Genomic DNA, 21717 nt, shown 5'->3' with positions numbered 1-21717 from the left:
TTATGTAGGTAATACAATCAAAACAGAACCTACCTTGTGATAAGGGTGAGACCATGTGATAATTGATCATCATTGATATGATTTGAGATTACCTGATTGTCATACTGCTATATAAGTTGATGACGATGAAATATATTATAACTTGATAATTCCAATAATAGAAGCGATATAATATAACACGACTAGAACTAATACAATGTAGGTACGAATACATACACCTATTACCTAAGCAGTATGTTGGGTATGAGTGGGGGTCGCACTGCATTATAAATTAATGAGCACTTAAAGTTCAAGTTCCATGAACGGAGTTAGAATCCAAATGTTGACGCTAGCACGGGCTCGAGGTGCCCAGACACTATATTATTCTTAGGTTAAACTCAAATAGTGGTAAAAGCTACACGAATTGTTACTATACCTATAGAATGGCATGGTAGCCAAAATAACGTTAAAACCGCCAACGGTAAGTCATTCTGTAGTACCTGCCCGTTTAGTACAGGTTTGATAGTTTATCGAAAACTATAAAAGTTTACGTTTTCTCGCATACAAAGTGGCGCCTCTAGCGGAAACTATGATTAAACTTTTGACAGATAATGTATCTCGTTTTCCAAAACTTGTACTAGACGACGACGGTCTGAATATCCGAATGATTTATGTATGTAATGTATGTCACATCCTGGTCAGTCAGCGCAGCGACTACATGGCATTTACGACGTAATTAGTGTCAAATTCAATACATTTTGAATCCGATTTATCCATTTCATTTCGAAAATCGCTGGCAATACATGTTCGCGATAGGTACACTGATCTAACTAGTTAGTCCTTTCATCAATGTGACAAGCAAGTCTAGATGTAGTGTTTGTTACGGACACCGATGCGCACATAAAATTGAGGTGTGATGAGGACTAAACAGACAGACGGTTATATGAACCCGGGCAAAAACAGTTGACAGTATTTATTTTTCGCATCAATTAAAACATCGAAATTGTTGTTTTTTAATTCGAAAACGGCTGAAAACGATTAATTGTACCAGCAACAGCGTTGAAATGAATAAGTAATTGCTTTTGGACACCGGTGGCGTATCCGACTAAAAGCAATATTTTATTACTATACCTACTTCCGCTTGTGAATAGCTTAGTCAATGGTTTAAATTTCATGGCATGGAGGACTAGTACCTACTTGTACTCGTAGTAAATATTAGGTATATGTATCCGTAACAAAGGCCTGCGAAGGAAAACATCGAGACGAAAGTCAGATTCAGCTCACCTATAATATTTTGTGAAGCCTGCAATGGGCGACAGCATGGTCCTATCAGAATATGCAGCAGGTAAGCGAAAAGTGAAAGTCCAAAGAAGCTTAATTGAAATCCCTTTTCAGGGAATTTGATTTCTATACAAAGCTAGAAAATATAGTCACGTATTACTAAATAATAAGTATCTTACTTAGGTGCCAAGTTAGTAGCCTATGATTTAGATTTATAATTTTTAAGAAATAGCCATTCAACTAACACATTTCTGCTTATTTTTACTAGTAGCCAAATGTTCCCTCTTTATAATTTCAATGTTAAAAGACTGGGCGACAGGCTGAGTGGGTGTCTTTTGATAAAATAATAATGAAAGGTCGGCCATGTAGGATTATGCCCTCATAGCCAACGGCTCACTTTTCTGGTAACTGATAAATTAACATAGTAATTTGTTTGAATGTTATTTAAACATGATAAAATTATATACTTATAATAATAATAATAATAAGGCGGCAGGGCAGCTTGTGGCGAGCTGTTGGGCATTAGCGACCCCACCCACCCGATGCCGGGGAGAACCCCTGTTCCTCATCTCTGGCTTGCCTTTATTGGTTGTCCAGAGTGAACACTGACGAGGAACAGGATCTCCCACCTCTTGCTTGCCTTCATTGGCTGGCTTGAGTGGTGTACCGCTAGAGCAGCAATGCTCGAGGAAGGATGTATTACCCAGTAAGGTGCTTGTAGGGATCTTGACCGATAACGCGATTGTCCTGAGAGCCGTGGAATACCTCTCCATCCTTAGCACCTCATGCCATGTTGCCCCCTTGTTGCTACGTCACTGTTATGTGCTAGCGACTGTTTTGGGGGGCCCATTTACTGTGTGTGCGTGTCACCCCCTGCCTTTTTATCCGTGTGTGAAACATATAGGTCCAGGCAGGGGCCATAGTCCTTCCATAGTCCCAGTTACCCAGTCCATTTAGCACCCCCTTCCATAACCCTGTATTAGTTTTCTCCATATCCTACAATAGTCCTGCACTAACCGGGGATTTTCCTTGGGTTTATTCCATAGTTTACACAGGGAAAATCTTCGGTTGGTGTCACATTTCATATAGATTAATGTTGTCAAACGGGCCTCTACATGTTGGCTACGGCCCCATGCACGCCTTCCAAATGCCCGGGACCCCATGGTCCCGTGATGGTAACGACACAACATAATAATAATAATAATAATTTATTTATTTCAGACAATACATGTATTAGGTATATTCAGGAGTCGAAGCACTTTGCAATGAAGTATTATTATTTTAACAATCACACAAACATTATAAAGACGAAAGTTAGAAATATCTTTACGATTTAGAAGTTGATACACTAGATTAAACACAGGGGTTGTCTCCACGGTTTTTGAGGTGAAGTGAAGTTTACGAGAAAAGCTATTACAAGTGTATAAATAGATAAGTAGTGTGTAAAGAAAATATTGTCAATTTTATTTGTAGTAACATAAGTAGCGAACTACCGAAGTCTGGTTGCAATGCATGAGGTACCTGGAAGATTACTCTAGCTTGTAACAATCGAACAAACGAGAGCTTTAATTTTAAAAATAAAGCCTAACGAGAAATGAAAAAGTTTCACTTTCAAAATGCCGACCCCAAATAGCGCCCTACTTTTTCAATATTTACTACAAAATTTGAACAAAACATTAACGTTTTTAGTTGTTAATATTTTGCTGCGCTATTGAATTTACTTCAATGTTTCAGACGGGCGGCATCAACTAACTTTTTTCCTTTATGAGTTATTCTCACATTTCTCACTGAAACAAGACAGCTTCGTGGTTAATTAGCGCAGCAGATCGCACCGGGCGTTCGTTTTTCGTAAGCTGCATTAACCCCTGCGGCTTCCGGCTTCTGGTTACAAAGGGGCCCTCGAGGCGCCAGGAGTGGCGACTGTCCTGCTTCACCGAGGCTTCACCTCATGAACTGAGCCTAATGGCTCACTCGGCACAATATAACCTACATACCGACGCGAAAATAACAAGAGATACCGGCTGCAGAGGCTCGACGACGTCGAATACGACCTCGACAGATGACCTGGAAGAGCTTTTGGGGATAAGGCCGCTATTTAAACATGGGTGTGGTTTGTAGTCTAATAATTTGTTATGCGTGTGTGCGTTACTATTAACTATTTGAATTATACCAGACCTATAGCGGGACAACAGTTTCGTAATTGAAGGGTTAGCACAAAAGTTCTCCGTCGCGCTCGCTCTTGTGTGTGACGTTAGTGAGTGCGATGCAAAACAGAGCCTTTGTCACGTCTTAATTTCACCCCGTGCTAGCCCTTCTGGAAAGTGAAAAATATCAGTAGATGAACTCCCATCGTGGGGAGCAACAGTTGGTGTACGTCACCTGTACTTATGAACACCTGGTACACGAATTTGTTAGATAATTATGTAGTAGGAGTAGGACTAAATATAACTAACTGTTACATTTTGTAGGTACTTGGGTATCGAACAATATGTATAGTTGGATCCGTTGTAGGGTATGAATTAATAAAATATTATCAATGGTTATTTCATAAAATGTTGTAGTCATCAACAAGTCACAGTCTAATAACATGGGGGGGGGGATAGACATCCCCCAAGTATCTCTGAAAGATCGCATCCGCAACGAAGTAATCCGACAGAGAACTAAAGTCACCGACATAGCTCACCGAGTTAGTAAGCTTAAGTGGCAGTGGGCTGGTCACATCTGTCGAAGAACCAATGACCGGGTAAACGTGTTCTGGAGTGATGCAGAAAGCTAAAGATCGCAGTCTGTGGCGTGCTTTGGGAGAGGCCTACGTCCAGCAGTGGACTGCTATAGGCTGATGATGATGATGAATAACCTAACCGACCAACTCACACTCACATGGCCCCTAATAGAGATGCCCCATTTGGGAATCGATCCCGGAACCCTAGGCACAACACTCAGATTAACTAACCACTGCACCATCCCATCTTCGAGCAAAATGCTCCGTTAAATTTAAAACAATAGTCCCAGGGCTAGTTTCATACCATCACAGTGTTTCTAGTTATATCAACACTGTTAGGTAAACGCTAGTGGAAACTAAGAGAATTAAATATCTCAAGAAAAAAACATGGTACTTAGGTACTTCATGGTTGGCAATCTGATTAAAAATATTTTACTATGGCTATATGCTCCCACTCAATATACCAATCAATATCAAAAAATCAAAGAAAAAAATTAAAGATTTAAAAAAACTGCCAAATTGGCATCTATTTGGCAAAAAGTTAATTCGTATAAAACTTGAAATTTCAATTATAATCCTTCCAAGGTTAACAATTTAACATTCATTTATGATTTTATCTTTATTTTTGTAGGTATAAACATACCTATTATAATCATATAAAATAAAATTATGAAAAAGAAACCATTTTGCCTGGTAATTTGTAGGCCGAAGGGATTGGTCAAGATCAAGATATAATAGGCTATAACACATTTGTATGTTTAACTAAGTTTTCAATTTCTGTATATTCAATTGTACAGTTGCTTATTAAGTAGCTAGTTACTATTACTTAGATACAGAAACAATATGAAATTGGCAGCCGTTACATACGTGGGAATGTGAATACTAATGAGACAAACACAAATACCACATTTATCTTATAGATAGTATAAATATTTCCGCCATTTTATGTATATTAATCCGCGTTATATGTCTATTATATTTATCCGCGAAGGTCAAACCTGCTCGTTTCCCAAAGCATACCTACTCATACCTAATGTTCTTGTCCTCTTTTGAAAATTTTCAGAACCCGGAGTCAGATGTCAGTAATTTGCGACACAAAGGTATGCCAATAATGGGCTTGGAAATCCTTTTACATCATTTTCTTCATTCTTGCTGTTTGGAAAAAAAAAGTCCAGTCTTTTTACATTTTATGGCGCTCGGGGTTATGTAGTTAAATAAAGTTTAAATGAAAAAAGTTATTAACGAGGAAGCTCCTTAACTGGGCTTTATAGAATATGTATTTATGTCCTTGAGAGAATACTTAAACGAATTTAGCGTTATGGACATCTAAGTACTCACACCAATATAATATATGTAATTAAATAAGCTTCAAATTTAAATTAAATCTTCTTCTGTGAATAGGACTAGGATATACCACTATAAATGTATGTAGTTATAATAGTTTCAAAACTTTGTACACTTGTCCAAAATTAATAATGCACATGCAGATCTTCACACCCGAATCATTAAATCATAAGAGCCTTAAAAAAACACTTGCATTTTGCATCTTGTTCGAAAGAAATAGAAGTCAATATCATGTGTCACATAATCGAAAACAACCGATCTGTCAAAGATTTCTATGCGCATTATCAATTTTGGAGCACTGTACTTAATTTTGGAAATCATTTTCTGAAACTTTACACATTATAATATTTACACTACGGCGCGGCGTAGCAGTTTCGTAGTGACGTGCTACACCGCTACGCCGCGTAGCTCGTAGCTGCCAGGAAATATAGCCAAGCAAAAAGTTTTATTATATTTGCTTTGTTTTTTTATTGTTGACCAGTGTGAGTTGCAGTCAGCAAGGACGCTCTTAAAAGCGCCGTGTCCAAATTATATTTAACGAATCGAATACACCTACAATAATAATAATGTAATAAATACTTATAATGATTTGTATTACATAAGTACCGTTAAGTTAGTAAAAATGATTTTAAAAATATGAGATTCGAATCCCAAGATTTTGCACGGTAAAATTCTCAACCGAAAAGTAATTGCTTTTAGCCAATTAAAACGGTACAGTTCGTCCAGTTCCGGAAATTAAAATTTAACAGGTAACATTGCATTTGGAGCGCGAGACTCAAAGCTCAAATTCAGAAATGTGAAATAATGTAGTGTATGAATTATTTGTTTCTCAAATGTATTTTTTAACATCGTAACTAGGTATAATCGCTTCATGATTTAAAATTTTCGATGATAAATTCAGAAAGATATTAAATTTAAAGAAAATTTAAATCTTTTTTATTCAACGCAATTCACGCAATAAAAAAGTTTTGTGTACAAACAAAGCTTAAGAGAGTGAAAACTATTTCCACTTACCTACTTGCGGGAACTCCAAGCAGGTTTTAATCTCCTTTGATAAAATGAAACTTTTCACTGGCTGGTCACAACCACAGATATTTAAAAAGAAAAAGTGCTTTTTTCTTATAATCACGCAAAGGAAACCACGCGAAATGCCAGCCGCTCGTGAAAGCCAGCGCTGCGACCGCCTCGGTCAAATAGTATTTGTCGACTGAAATACCGAACCGTGTTCCCAAAGAGTTACTGAAACTCACACTAAACAAATATCATGCGCTATTCGGCACTGAAACTATTCAAATTAACAGTTTTAACATATCAATTAGTTATGTTGCATCCTATTAAAGTAATACCTATACAGGGTGATTGCTAATATTTTATGTGTATTCGTTTAAATGGGTTGTAGAGGAAGTAATTTGGGGTCGATTAAACCCGATAATCATCTTCTTCTTTGGGTCGGCAAGCATCTGGCTTATTCTTTCCTTTGTCCCTAAACCCTATAATGTTCTTACAATGTTTTATTTGTGTAATATAAGTTGCCTACAAACATAGTCAACTTATATTATGAATTTGACGAAAACCACCAGAACTAGCGAACTTAACTATCTAAGTAGTACTGAAAAAAAAGATTTGTTGCAATATTAATTTAAAAAATCTCATAAAATGACTTTTCCGGTAGCACAGTAAATCGGACAACTTTTGCTTCACCGAAAAAATGTTTGTCCGATAGCACGCGGTCTGCCGAAAGCGCTTTTCGATGACGATTGGTTCAAGACGAACGTTCCTCGCAACCTCAGAATAATAGCGTGGGCTTTTTCATAGACTAGAATATTGGCTTTGTCACTTTGTCAAGTAAACTCTGTAATATTTAATAAATAGTTTTTTCCTTTGTCATTGTTTTTTCCACAGGTTTTTTCTCATCATCTTTTATTTATTGAGTGGAAGAAATACGGAAGGGCTAAGCTGATGATAACTGAATAAGGTTGTATAGTGGTACTCAATTGGGTAACGGGCTCGCATCTCACGGCAGAAATGCAGTCAAATCCAGACCGTGACGTAGTTACGAATGGCGAATGAGTATACTTTTGAGTAGGTACATTGGGATTGATCATAGTTTACCACCGCTGGCGCTATTACGATGAAGGAAAACATGGTGAGGAACCGCGGCAAATTTAGATGTGTGGACAATACCTCCAGTGGACCAGTGGGACCCTTCCCAGTTTAGCTGGGAGTATAGGCTTTATCTTCGTTATAATATTTTCACAAATTGTATTATATAAGTAAGTAGGTATATGCTTTGTTTCAATTAGCTTTTTTGTTTCAGATCCTACAATAAATATTTTAATCAGTAGGGAACTTTTAAGCTAAAGGAGTACAAAAAAAAGTGAGTCAGCGTATTTTATAGCTGTTACTACATGCACCAAGAAAAATGTGCTATGTTTTTAATTTTGGTGTGGCCTTCGTGTATATCTTGCAAAGGTGTGTTTGGTCGTATTTTGATAATTTTGTTTCCGTGAAATTGTTCTATTTTCAGGTAATTTTGCCCTTCTTCCCTCCACCTCTTCTTGGAGTATGGACAACAAGGATAGAATTGAATAGAATACTAAACGTTCGTTCTCGTTTCTGCTGTTAGCTATTACTGTGTAGTATTGATAAAAATACATTATGAACTTTGGTGCTTGATAATTTTGAACATGCACGATCAAGGCCTACGCTAGGGTTTGGCCAAAAAAATACACCGAATATTTTTATGTTCGGTGTATTTTTTAAGTTCGGGTTAAGTTGAAAATAGTATTCGGCAACCGCTGACCTACACGGCTAGCACGGGGTGCAAGACACCCACGTCAAGATGTGACAAAAGTTTAGCATCGCGCTCATGAAATTGACCTCGGAGAACTCTTATCACGTATTGACGTGCGCGTCTTGCGCCCCGTGCTAGCCCTGCTGGTGTACTCGCAGGTTGTCCCAGTTCGCGATGGCGGTGTGGATGGTGTTCCTGATGCTGGTGCTGGTGGGGTTCGCCGGCGCGGTGGGCGTGGCCTACGGGTACAACTACTCGCTCGCTGAGTACATTTACAACAAGCGTGAGTGTGTTAAGTTTAGTGTATGCAGAAGGCCTAGCACGGGGCGCAAGACGCGTACGACGCGCTGATGTGGCAAAAGTTTCGCGTCGCGCTCACTCACATCGCGCGGCTTCGAGAGCGGAAAACTTATGTCACGTCTTGCGCCCCGTGCTAGAACTTCAGGTCCCAAAGTTCTGAAACAACAGTATATGAATGTACTTACAGTCAAACTATAAAGTCCTGACATCAAAGAGTGCGATTTTGCTAAGACTTTTATGATCATCTGTTATTTACTTACTTTTACATACATTTTTGTACATTTGTACTTACCTTATTTAGAAAGTATCATCATACCTTAGTTATTTTGTGATTGGACTCAAATTTTCAACCGCAAAATCTATTGCAAAATGGTCACTATTATTTTAATAGTTTTTGGTCCACTGTTAGTTGGTCGGTAAACCACACTCGTAGAGTTGTGTTTTAATTTTGAATAGGACAGGTAACTATATTTAGTCCACTTGATTTTCTACCACCGAAACAGTGAAACTGTACCATGCACCTTGTGTTTAAAAGCGAGCGCGTTACTCGATGAGCTACCTCCGGTCCTTTAGTACTTTATTAAGCCTATATAGTAGGTATCTTATTAATTTACTAGCTGTTCCCGCGAACTTCACTTCGCCTTAAAAAGTTTTCCCGAGGGAATACCGCGATAAAAAGTAGCCTATGTGTTAATCCAAGGTGTCAGCTAACTCCATATCAAATTTCGTTAAAATCGGTTGAATCGTTTGACGTGAAGAAGTAACAAACATACCTACTCTCAAACTTTCGCATTTATAATATCAGAAGGATTTAAATCATTTACTTATATTTCAGCATACGGACAGCCGTTCTTTTTAAGAGGCGGCAGGCTTATCCACGAGCAGTTTTTTATGGACCAAAATCAAATTTTGCAATACTCTAACGTGCCATATGATGTAGGCCTGGAGAGATACAATGAAGACAACTTCTATATGAGTAAGTATTCCCGTGGAGTAATTCCTTTTAATAGTATATTTGAAATCTAAATTCACAGATTTGCGCTGCTGCTTATTATACCTCTATAATGTAATCTTTACCTAAAGTCATCCGCATCTCCCACCCTGCCAAGGTAGGAGATTATTCATCCCTCCAGTCGTGGAGTGGGCCCATGTCTCATGTCATGTAGTTTATATTACCGGCTGTGCGTTCGACAGTCATTTAACTCCTAAATCTATAAGTCGGCCAAATTCCGAGTAATCTTCTATAAACTCTACACCATGATGCAAGCGCTCTCATTGACACGTGCAAATATCGTACCCACCATTGAGTGGACCGCGTCTCTAAATTCCCCTAAGAGTTTCTTAAAAAACGTACACTTGTCCAAAATTAATAATGCACATGCAGATCTTCACACTCGAATCAATAAATCGTAAGAGCCTTAAAAAACACTTGCATTTTGCACCTTGTTCGAAAATGAAATAGGAGTCAATATCATGTGTCACATATTCGAAAACAACCGATCTGTCAAAGATTTCTATGCGCATTATCAATTTTGGAGCACTGTAATACTTAACTACTTTTTCAGAGGAAATTGAACATTTTACTCCGCCATGGTACCCCCACCGCTATGGCAAATATTCCAACCAGTTCAATACCAATCGAAGAAACATGCAGGATATCAAATCTGAACAAAATCTTTTACAGAAACTTACGACCATAATCAGAAAGATAAAGGTAACCTAACAGTACCTAACACTACATTTTAAAGTACCTATGGAGATGCTGGAGGTGTTGGAGCATCCCCATGCAAAGGGAGAATCCTCCGACCAGGCCGGGTGGTGTGGCCTGGCGGGCAGCTGCCCAACGGTTAGCGTTGGGGATTTCTATATATTGCAGAGTAGGTGAGAAACTTCGAATGCGCGATGTAGGATTTTCATAGTAATTTGCGTAGTTCCCATACATCTTCTCTGTATTGCGTTCCGAGCGCCATCTGTTGATCTTCGTCTGAACTAGTGGCTAGGAGTCCGCCACATACCTATGTCGTCACTGCTATGTATGAAAAATTTACTTAGCCACAGAGGTAATGTTAGTGGTTAACCTACCTTTGAATTCAATGGAAACTAAGCCGAAAAGGGTTGTAGGGGTACCAGAAGTATGTGTGGCATATCTACTAGAAGGATGTGACTGGATTACATAAAAAAGCTATAATTCGAAAACCATTTTAAGATTTAGCTTTATAGCCCACATAAAATTATCTTTAGATATATTTATTTCGTAAGATCTTATTCATAGCTGTCTTACGTCTCACAGTCTTTTATAAACCCTATGTTTGCGTCATCACGGTTTTTCTTTTTGCAAAATCTTATAAGTAGTTTTCGTCATTTTAAACACTTTAGTAAAACTCCGAAGTTTCTATCTCTATTCTCTTCTACTTTATTTTTTTTTAAATCGCTAATTTTTACTCTATCCGGGTTCCAATAATCACAAAAATTATTTTTAAAATCTAGGGTCCTCGTCTTACGTCTTTCAGGATGTTTCACCGGGAGTTGAGTCGAGGGTGTCGAGGATGGCCGAGGACTTGCAGCAGGGAGCGGACCAGGACCTGGCCCGACCCAGGACAGACCCCGACTCAAGTTCTACCCTCAAGAGTGATTTAGCTGAAACTGGGTCAGGTTAGGTTGAACCCAAAACTGCTACATGATGCTGTGAAGGTCGAGACTGATATTATTATGATTTTTTGCATGACGATTATATTAGAAATTAGAACTTCTTCTATTTTACTTTGATAAAGTATAATTTTAATTGCCTTTAGACAATTTTAAGTGTTTTATCTTTTATTTTTGTAAGTTTCATATAATTATATTAAAATAAAATTGAAATTAATTATTATATGTGTCTTTTATTTAGGTATAGTTTAAACTTAGGTTTATAACAAGTAGGCAAAACGTATGTCACATCTACGCGATTAATGCAATCCAATGATACTCCGTAACCTATATAATGGTTGACAGAAAATAATCGAAATAGTTTTCTTTCCATTACATAACATTGCTTGTACTGCGAGTGGGTCGACTGTACCCCCGAGTGCGGCCCGGGACGAGCCTGGCTGTAGTTCTAACAGTGACCCTCTTGTGGCCCACAGTGTTCACAGGAACTCTTGTATAACCCTTACGTTGCAGTGGCACCATTTTAGTTCCGCTGAATACATCTATTGGTTTAAACCTCTGTATGATCGTGTAGTCTCTCTCTTCCTGATGAGCTTTTTCCGTTTTAATCTGAAAATATGCTCTAATATACATCATGAAACACAACAGAAATGCAAAATAGGATCTATGGTAAAATCCAAGATTAAAGTTTGTAGAATGGACGATTTACAGCATTAGCTTTCTGAAATAGATTGTGACAAACTCAATACACGTTTTATATTACTATCTAATATAACTACTCATACCGTGTTTGTTAACATTGTATCTTGTCCAGAAACATCTGGTAGGGGGCTTGGCAGTGAATCTGGCTCCAACTCATATTCATCAGCCTCCGAAGTCAGAAGAGTTTCCGCTGTAGATTCTTCTGGAAGTTTATTTACTTCTTCTTCTATAAACTTCAATTGTTCTAGCAGCCTGGCCGTTTCATTAAGCGTTTCATCGTCGTAGCTTGGCTCCAATTGAGCTTTGAATTCAAACTTTCTTATGTCTTCTGTGTTCTCGAAAGGTTTTGTACGGGACTCTTTTTCTATCAGGATGTTTATATTGTCATTGGCCACTGTAGTTGCATTATGTTCTTGTATTTCTGAAAGCATTAGCATTTTGTAATTATTTTTGTTCTTTTATTAGTAGGTAATGCACGGACATAGATCTGAACGTATATCTGCACTTAGAAAACCTACCTTTGTTGACTGCAGAATTATTAAATTTCCCGGTTTTATCTGAGACTGTCGTAGTCAATCCAGCAGTAATAGTAACGACTCTTGTTTGAGTTTCTTTTCTAAGTTGTTCTAGTTCAGTAATTGTATTCGTCGTCTTAAAATCTTGTGAAATTGAATTATCAGGTAAGGAAACCTATAAAATAAAAATTATCAGGAAACACGGAACTTTATCCACGATTTAGCCTTAGCCTTAATCGTGACTTGAATGCGATATCAAATTAATTACATGTTTCACAAGTTTTAATACAAACAAATTAATAAATTCTTATAAGTAAGTAATCAAGCATCTAAACCGTTTTTTTTCCAAAAGTGGTTACTGGTAGTGTGGAATAGTCATTTCCCATCTCGGTGATTAGTTTCTGTAAAAGTTTCAGCTGGCGAAATTGGTCCTCGGCATTGAACTTTGTAATGTTGTATTCTATGGTGCTTTCATTTGCTATACCTGAAATTCAAGTACCTATCAAACAGTCAAAATGTACCTACAGTGAAACTATTAATTCATGAAATTAATGTTTGAGGGACTAAAATTTTCAGGAGCCTGGCACCATTAGAAAAGAAACATAAAAGTCATAACAATTGTTTATGGCAGTTGGCGGTTGGCTGTTTTTTCAATTTTCTTATAGGAATAATCTTTCTTAGGATAATCTAGATAAAAACAACTATTTACACTTGTCCAAAATTAATAATGCACATGCAGATCTTCACACCCGAATCCACCTTGTTCGAAAGAAATAGGAGTCAATATCATGTGTCACATAATCGAAAACAACCGATCTGTCAAAGATTTCTATGCGCATTATCAATTTTGGAGCACTGTACGCTTGTTTGCAATTAGGAAGAAGATGAAAAATATTCGTAGTCAAGCTAGGGAAGTTATTTATGGAGTTTTTATACAATGTTTAGCGGAACATGAAGCTGGACACATTTTGTCGAATTTGGAGAATGTTTACGCTCGTACAGCGTCTATGACGGGCTTCGACCATTTACAACCCTAGACCAATGACAAAGGAATAAAGAGAGGACCTGGCATAAAAATCGGTACTTAAAAATATATCGTCGTCTCTTTTTAACTTATTGGTGTTATCCTACGTAAAAAAGGACAACAGTAGTTTTGTCTTTGCCTAAAATTACAACATTGCGACCGGTCGCCATGTTGATTGACATCCAAACACAAGGTACTTCAGCTGTCAAACAATTTGTTTGTTTACATTTTTCAAGAAAAAAGCCGCCATTTTAATTGACACCAAAGTTTAGGTAGGCGCATTTTTTTCGTGGATATGCCATGTCCTCTCTTTATTCCTTTGTCAATGCCCTAGACGCACTCATCTCATACATCGCCTACATTGTAAACAGGCCAATATTTTATTACTTTTTTGCGTGACTGTACTGTCATTCCCTCCTGTCATGTCATCGAGTGCATGAAAAAATGTGGCAACGTAAGTAAATTGTTACTAAGTTGGTAGAAAATGGAAACACTATAATAATGTGGTAAGTACTTATTTGTTGTACTTATGTGTTATGTTTATGTGGAACAAATAAATGATTTACATACCTATCTATCTAATGTGGAGATATTTTTTAAGGAAATTTCAATTAGTTAAAATACGTTTCCAGTAGTCCTCTCTGCGGCTTTTTCTAATTATTTCTATCCATTTGCTTCGTAGTAATAGGATCATTCGGTATCCTGATAATACATGTATATTAGAAATTAAGCTGTTAGTGATAAAATTACCTTTTGTACCTATAATAAATTATGTTAGATTTAGTTGTGTAAATGTTTACGTTTTCTCGAATACAATTTCGCCTCAGCGGAAACTATCACGAATATTTTAACAGATGATCTAGGTACTTATACAGTTGACAAAAGAATACCGAAACTTTTTTTGTTTTCGTAAATTGCAAAACCAACAACCATAGAAACGCAGAAAAAAAATAATTTTAATACCTAAATGCGTAGGATTTGCAAATTCCATCCATTATTGAAGGCGATATATGTAGAATAGAATAAATAATAAATAAATAAATATGTGGAGACATCTCACACACGGCCATCCGACCCCAAGCTAGGCAGAACCTGTGTTATGGGTGTCGAACAGCTGATATATCTTACACAAATACAGATACATACTAAATATAAATATGAAGACCCGAGCACAAATATATTCTGCCATTAAATAAATATCTGCCCCAGCCGGGAATCGAACCCGGGACCTTGGGCATAGCAGTCAGGGTCACTAACCACTACACCAGTCGCCGAATAGAATAGAATACTATTTATTTTGCACCATTAAAGAAAATGTATATAAAATGAATTCAAGGTAAGTACCTAATTCCAATTTTAAGAATCCAATCACGAATCAATTTGTGGTACACTTTTCATGTCGACCGGGTGTCGACAGGACATTCAAGCGGTTCATATAAATTATCATCACTTTTTGGTATTTATTTTCAAGAAAAAACTGTCAACACCGACGAAAACTATATCAATATTTACTTTCTTAAATTATTTATATTAATACATTATTTACAGATGGTAGGTGACCTTGTATGGCGTTTTTAGTCGACCTTTGTAGTTTCTGCACACTTTTAAAGCACATACACGCATTTTAAAAGGACAAAACTGAAATTAATTCTAACTGTCAAATATGTGTAGCACCGGCGACACAGGGGTATAATCGTGACAGTTGTGACATTGCGAAAAAGAGACGCTTAGCTACATTAAGCGTAAGAAAGAAACGTTAAGCTGAACATGTTTTTTGTCCTTTTTGCTGTGGCGCCTGTTTACGTCAGATCTCTGTGCCAAACAATGAAACAAATGAAACAATGAGCCAAACAAAGGCTGACAGTTACAACAAAAATGTTCTAAATGTTATTTATTGTTAATTTGCTAGTGATTTGTGGATGTTTATTAAGTTTATTAGACTAGTATCATCACTTAACGAGTGTGTGACATGGGTCGGTGTATTTTGTTCGGTTGTACAGAGCATATTGAACGAAAATACGATGGAACGATGGATGAGATATCTTTTCACATGTAAGTAGATACTTTCAAGTTTAACAAGCTTACATTTACTATAGTACTATCTATTGGCTTGATTTTAATATAAAACGATACCAATTTTAATACTGTAAGGTCTTTTAGTATCAATTTTAAGTAAAAATTACGAGGTAGGTACCATATAATAACAAATCACATGGTGTTGCAAGTTATTGAAAATTTATTTTACCCACAAATATTATAGAATGCAAAGAAAATACTAGAAATTGTAACGGACTCGGGTTGGGTTTACAAATGGGGCGCACGAATTCGGTTTTTGTGAAGATTGTATTTTGTAGAAGTCATTCTCCTCTTTCAAATGAGGTGCCTCTCATTGTGAGGAAACGTTCGTTTCGTTTTTTTCTTCTATGTGTGATTTCTTCTGTATAATATAAAGTTTATTGTCTATAATCTATAATAGCCTACTTATTTTCCCACTGCTGGGCAAAGGCCTCCCCTTTCATCTTCCACACCTTTCGATCCTGTGCAAGTTTATTGTATTGATACGAAATAAGTGTTTCCTTTAAAAAAAAAACCCATCACATATTTGGCCTACGATTATAATGCTCATGCTCATCCATTTATCTCTGCTTCATAGGTTTCCGACAGAAAAATTTATCAAGAAAATGGATAGACGTTACCGGTCGAACAAATTGGGAACCAAAGAAACATACAAAAATTGTGTTCGGCACATTTTGAAGAGGGTTGTTTCGATTGGACGAAGACAATGAATCATACAATCCACTCAGTTTGTGTATATTATATTGAAATCAAATAAGTACCTATGAGTAAAGTTTTTTTTTTCTTATATCGTCGGTTGAGGAAAAACTCACTAAGGCTGATTTTTCAATATTCAGATAAATGTTATCTGGGTAATACAAACATTGAGAAACATTGAGACGCAACAGTATCAAAATTATTCCCCAGCAAAACTTTTATCTGGCTATTGAAAAATTAGCCTAAGTGTCTTTTTCCTATCAAACGACGATATACTCAAGTTTTGTTTTTGTTATTATGATAAGTTAAATTTCCCCATATTTAGGTTTTATTTATTTGTCGGCAACATCTATGGTTTGAGTGAGAAAGAGAATAGTGAACACGGCGATTGTGAGTCTATTTGTAGTTGGTCTGAGACCGGCGATGACACAATAGACACTGCTAGAGCGAAATTTGTAGCGGGGCAGTAGTGCCCCAGTTTATGTATGGCAGCAATTGTTTCTTCTATGGGGAATCTAGGGTTGTATATAATCAAAGATGACGGGTATGTAACATTGTACAAATTGTAATAATTCATTTTTTATCAGTACCAACGCTTCATTTATCGATAAACCTAGGTTTAGAGCCCAAGTCGAACATTGTTTACATAGGTACCGCTGGTTGTAGGTTTGAGCTGGTTTAAGTTGAGTCAAACCATAACATTTTGATACTTGAAGTTATATTTTTTGTTTACTTACTAAATTCTCATCTTGTAACTCTGTTTTTCTTAACTTAAGGGTAGTTTCAAATAAGCATTTTTTATTTTATTTTATTGGAGTATCGGACAGTACCGTCTGGCATATTGCAAAAGAGGGCTCTATAATGGAAGATTTCTAACTCCTGGAAGAAACAGAACAGGCCGTCTAAAAAGAGAAATGGATGATTTTACTACGTGTGCCCTTCGTCAACAAATCCGGATATTTTATACAGTTGTAATCATCATCATCATCATCATTATCAGCCCGTATCTGCCCACTGCTGGGTATAAGCCTCTTCCCTATCACGCCATCTCTTCCGGTCCTGTGCGAGTCTAGTCCAGTGTCTACCGGCCACCTTAACAATGTCATCAGACCATCGGGCCGGCGGTCTGCCTATTCCTCGTTTGCCAGTTCTTGGCCACCACTCTGTGACTGCCTCAGTCCACCTGCCGTCGTCCCTCCTAACCAAGTTTACTGCCCATCTCCACTTTAATCTTGTGATTCAGCTACCCACGTCATCCACACGAGTTTTACGTCGAATTTCGACATTGGGCACACGATCCACAAGAGAGATGCCGAGCATGGCGCGCTCCATAGCCCTTTGTGCTACTTTTATTTTGTGCATGTTGGCTTTAGTGAGCGTCCATGTTTCGGCTCCGTAAGTGAGGATAGGCAGAACACACTGATTGAACACCTTAGTCTTCAGGCATTGAGGGATTTGGGACTTAAGGACGACTTCAAGTTTACTGAAGGCAGCCCATCCCAGCTGAATTCGTCTCGCGATCTCCTTTACCTGAGAACTTTGTCCAAAGGATAAACTATGTCCAAGATAGACGTACTCATCCACTGCCTCGATGTGGCAGTTACCTACAATTATGTTAGGCTGCACGTTTGCAGGGAGATTGGTCATGATCTTAGTCTTGGACATGTTCATCCTTAGTCCAACCTTCAGGGATGCTTCGTGCAGTTCTACGAGCATGCATTGGAGATCTGTGACGTTCTCAGCTAGGATGATCAGATCATCAGCGAAACGCAGGTGTGACATGCGAGCACCGTTTATATTGAGACCTCTATCACTCCAGTCTATGGTCTTCATGATGTCCTCCAAGACGTTAGTGAAGAGTTTGGGTGTCTCCTTGGCGCACACCCCGTTTGATGGGAATGGGGTTGGTCAGACTATGCATGCGGCCCTGTACAGCTCCCGAAGGATATCCACATATCTCATGTCAATGTCGCACCGATGGAGAGAGTGGAACACGGCCCAGTGTTCTACTCTGTCGAAAGCCTTTTCATAATCGACAAACGCAAAGCATACTATACGGTTGTACTCGTTGCACTTCTCCATCAGTTGCTTGACTGTGTGTATGTGGTCCAATGTTGAGTATCCACTCCGGAAGCCAGCTTGTTCGACAGGTTGGTATTCATCTAGCAAACGAGAAAGTCTGTTGCACAGAACCTTTGCGAACAGCTTGTAGACCTGAGAGAGGAGGCTTATTGGGGGATAATTTGGAAATTTAGTTTTATCGCCTTTTTTGTGGAGGATCGTTACCACAGCATTATTCCAGGCTTTAGGAGTAATACCTTTATTAAGAATTGTGTTAAAAAGCTTTGTAACTGCACTAATAACAGGTGGACCACCTGCTTGAAGCATCTCCACGTATACTCCATCTTCGCCAGACGCTTTGCCTCGCTTCATCCTACCAAGAGCAAACCCTACTTCATCCTCAAGAATAGGTGGAAGTTTATCTTCGTATAGGCGCTCTGTAGGTATAGCTCTTGCATCATTTTCGTCTGGCGATCCTAGTTCTTCAGTTTTTGACGCATATAAGTCCGCGTAAAAATCTTCCACTTCCTGTAATATTTGGTCGTGATCTGTGATGTTTTCTCCGTTTGGTTTCGTTAGTTTTATGATTTCCGATTTTGATTTATTTAATTTTCTTCTAAAAACTTTAGGTCCTCTATTTTCTTTAATTGTCTCCGTTATAATTTGCGTGTTATATGTTTTATTAATAGTTTGTAGTCTTCTCTGGCCTTTGTCACTCGCGTTCCTCATCTCTCTTCTTTGACATAATAAAGAGAGTGTGTCTGCCGTTAACTTCTTCTCTGTCTGTTTCTTTCCGCCAATGTGTTTTCTTGTAGTGCTTACAATTATATTGCAGAGTGCATCGCTCAGTGAGTCCACGTCCTGGTTCTCTTCTTTTAGCCCCTCAAACTTATTTTGTAGTTCTAGACGGAATTCCCGTTGTAGAAATTTATAATCTACTCTTTCGTACTTTTCCTTATGTTGCTGAACCATTTTGCTGCGTTCTTTGGGAAGGTTATGCCTAAACGTGGCTCTCACTAGGCGGTGATCACTGCTGGTCTTAAAACGGCTTAAAACAGATACATCGGTTATGCTGTCTTTGTTTAAGCTCAGTATATAGTCGATTTCGTTACGCGTTCGACCATCCGGGCTCGCCCAAGTCCACTTCCTCGAAGGGCGCTTTTTGAAGAATGTGTTCATATCGAAGAGGTGGTGTTTTTCGAGGAAATTAACCAGGGTTTGCCCTCGTGGGTTTCGACTTCCAAGCCCAAATTTGCCCACTGTTTGCTCGTTTACAAGTGGGGAACCGATTTTGGCGTTAAAATCACCCATTACTACAGTGTAGTGACAGGGATGATCATTGAGTGCTCTCTCTATATCATCATACATTTGCTCTACTTCATCGTCTGTATTAGGTTTTGAGGTAGGCGCGTAGACCTGGATAATCTTGAGGGCATATCTTTTGTTAAGCTTCAGATTTACGAAACAGACTCGTGGTGAAACACTCTTTACATTCTGGACTCAAGAAGATAGCCTCTGGTTGATAAGAAATCTAACTCCACCGTAGCTGGTAACATAGTTTCCTCTATAGTAAAATAGGTTTTCAGACGGAAGTTTTGTAAGTTCTTCTCCTTTGCGCCGTACCTCGGACAACCCGATGATGTCCCACTTGATCTTGTCCGTTTCTTCGAAGAGTTCATGAAGCCGTTCGTAGTCTTTGAGGGTCCTTGTGTTAAATGTAGCCAATGTCAGGGTTTGGCAGCCGGATCTCTGCCGGAGATTCTTCGCACCCTCTGCCCCGCCGGAACCGTAACCGCTGCCGGAGTTAGGAATAGCGGGGCTGCCGGGGACTGAGGGCCGGGGCAATTTAGCGTGATTCATGTTGGGGAAGGTTTCTAGCCATTAAACACCACGCTGGCCAGTGCGTCTTGGTGAGTCTTTTTGCCACGTTAGCCTATTACAGAGTGATTCAGATTAATTGAATCCCTCCGCACTAGTTACCAGAGGGGACTGCTTGGAGGTGTGGACTCGGAATTAAGCTCCCAATATATCATCGGCCTGAAACTCTAATTGAAATTAGAAATTCCCTACCGATCACAATTGGCCATGCTACCAATCTATGATATGTATTTTTTATAATTTATTTTGAAAATATAGACCATTTTAAGAAACTAATTTCGTTATTTTTTTATTTTATTCATTACAACTATTTTTAATATTTATTTAAAATTTGGTCGGCTGAATGTATGTGACTTCACATAAATGCGTTATAGAATTTATCCTTGCCTGCGCTACAAAAAAAGCAAAAGTGTTACTTAACGTCAGTGAGGTAGAATGTCATTGTCATCTAACTCTAAAATCATAACATTGTTAACCCCTCACCTGTCGGCGGCCATTTTGCATATTTCATCATTCAATATCGTTATTTCCGGGATGTAGGAGAAAAATACCACAATTTGTATATTTACTTCATACCTACTTAATATAATTATTATTTATTTAGATAATATTACGAGAAACAAGATTAAGTACTACTCTGTGTAAAAAGTATCGGGACTGGGACAATAAAACAAAAAATGATTGTTATTTTTAAATCCAAATCCAAATTTATTTTATCACCTTCAAAGTATGCTCTTTCAGAAACGATACACATACGCCATTATACAGAATTATCCAATCATCACAACATTTTTTAACGCTGTTTCCAGTGCTGTGTTAAGTACTTGCGGCGATTTTTCCATACATTGCACAAATATAAGAAATAAATGTACAAAATGAGGGCTTAATGCTAAGAGCATTTGCTACCAGCCAACCTACAGGAGGTACAGGAAAACTAGTACAAAATATTAATTATATACCAATAAATTAAAACAATACGCTTCGTTGATCATTTTTACTATTTAATATTTTTTCAATAACGCGCCTCAATGAGGCGAATCGAGCACCAGGTTATAAGGATATAAAGGTCGGTTGGGAGCCGATTTAATAGCCGATAGGTTATATGCCATCCTTGTCGTTTTTTTTACACTTAGTTGAGGTTAAAGCAAGATAAATGTAGTTCACATAGGCAATATCATAAATGCGGCAGACCAGTAACATCTTTAGAGATGGCGGGACATAATATTATTATGTGGACTATTTATTGCCCACCTTATAAAGGTTGGTCGACAGCCGAGGGGTTAAGCTCGAGACAAATTTCGAGAGGCAGCATTTTCGAAATGAGCCTCTTTTGTTGCCATCGTAGTATCCACTTGTTTATTATTTATTCGTAGTAGAGTTTCAAAACAAGGTAGAAAAGATAAATGTTCTTCTTGTAGTGCTTTTCCACCATTGGAACTCTCTTTGCAGCGCTCTCTATTCTTTACTAGTTTAAATATTTCTTCCACGGTTTTTACAGGGAACACCCAAATATTCCGAAAAACTTTTTTCCGAATTTGATAACCCCGAATATGTAATTTACGAAATATTGCAATACCGATTTTTTAAAATACCGAATTATAATAATCACGAAAATTATAATTTCGAATATTATAATCACGAATATTGTTATTACGATTGTTAAATATACGAATGTTAAAAAATACGATTACTTTAATAT

At 37.9% G+C, this 21717-nt stretch overlaps 3 protein-coding genes across 10 annotated transcripts in view; 1 reads left to right on the top strand and 2 right to left on the bottom strand.

Moving 5' to 3' along the window:
• The window catches only part of LOC105392098 (beta-3 adrenergic receptor), an 83897-nt gene extending 77352 nt beyond the window's left edge, over positions 1-6545 (bottom strand). Inside the window, exon 1 of the mRNA XM_038114881.2 lies at positions 6341-6545. The gene's annotated coding sequence lies outside the window, so the exon portion shown is untranslated. The remainder of the gene's footprint in view (positions 1-6340) is intronic.
• A 600-nt stretch (positions 6546-7145) lies between these two features.
• Positions 7146-11289, top strand: LOC119692988. Of its 4 annotated transcripts, none has more exons than XM_048622395.1 (6): positions 7146-7301; positions 7644-7798; positions 8279-8403; positions 9256-9396; positions 10105-10134; positions 10931-11289. In XM_048622395.1, exons 2-6 carry the CDS (start codon positions 7749-7751, stop codon positions 10948-10950), a joined length of 366 nt encoding a protein of 121 aa, XP_048478352.1. In that variant the 5' UTR covers positions 7146-7301; positions 7644-7748; the 3' UTR covers positions 10951-11289. The 4 variants fall into 4 exon arrangements, with proteins under 4 accessions (XP_048478352.1, XP_037970822.1, XP_037970821.1 ...); XM_038114894.2 differs by having other exon boundaries at positions 7147-7301; positions 9986-10134; XM_038114893.2 differs by having other exon boundaries at positions 7197-7408; positions 9986-10134.
• LOC119692987 overlaps positions 11280-21717 on the bottom strand; it is a 29072-nt gene continuing 18634 nt past the window's right edge. For all 5 annotated transcript variants that reach the window (XM_048622391.1, XM_038114885.2, XM_048622394.1 and 2 more), the window contains 4 exons: positions 12619-12767; positions 12287-12458; positions 11852-12189; positions 11280-11675 (listed from right to left, as the gene is read on the bottom strand). In XM_048622391.1, coding sequence (XP_048478348.1) covers positions 11439-11675; positions 11852-12189; positions 12287-12458; positions 12619-12767 — 896 coding nt within the window. In that variant the 3' untranslated portion in view covers positions 11280-11438. The remainder of the gene's footprint in view (positions 11676-11851; positions 12190-12286; positions 12459-12618; positions 12768-21717) is intronic.

This window comes from Plutella xylostella, chromosome 8 (genome assembly GCF_932276165.1).
Source record: "Plutella xylostella chromosome 8, ilPluXylo3.1, whole genome shotgun sequence".
In the NCBI taxonomy this organism is placed as follows: domain Eukaryota; kingdom Metazoa; phylum Arthropoda; class Insecta; order Lepidoptera; family Plutellidae; genus Plutella; species Plutella xylostella.
This window is presented reverse-complemented; position numbering and strand designations above follow the sequence as displayed.

Excerpts from the sequence above, each read along its gene's own strand:
- LOC119692988 (XM_038114894.2), top strand. The coding sequence starts at position 7,749 with ATGTGCTATGTTTTTAATTTTGGTGTGGCCTTCGTGTATATCTTGCAA. Across the intron at positions 8,404-9,255 it reads TGAGTACATTTACAACAAGC|CATACGGACAGCCGTTCTTT; the intron begins GTGAGTGTGTTA and ends CTTATATTTCAG. Across the intron at positions 10,135-10,930 it reads CCATAATCAGAAAGATAAAG|GATGTTTCACCGGGAGTTGA; the intron begins GTAACCTAACAG and ends TACGTCTTTCAG.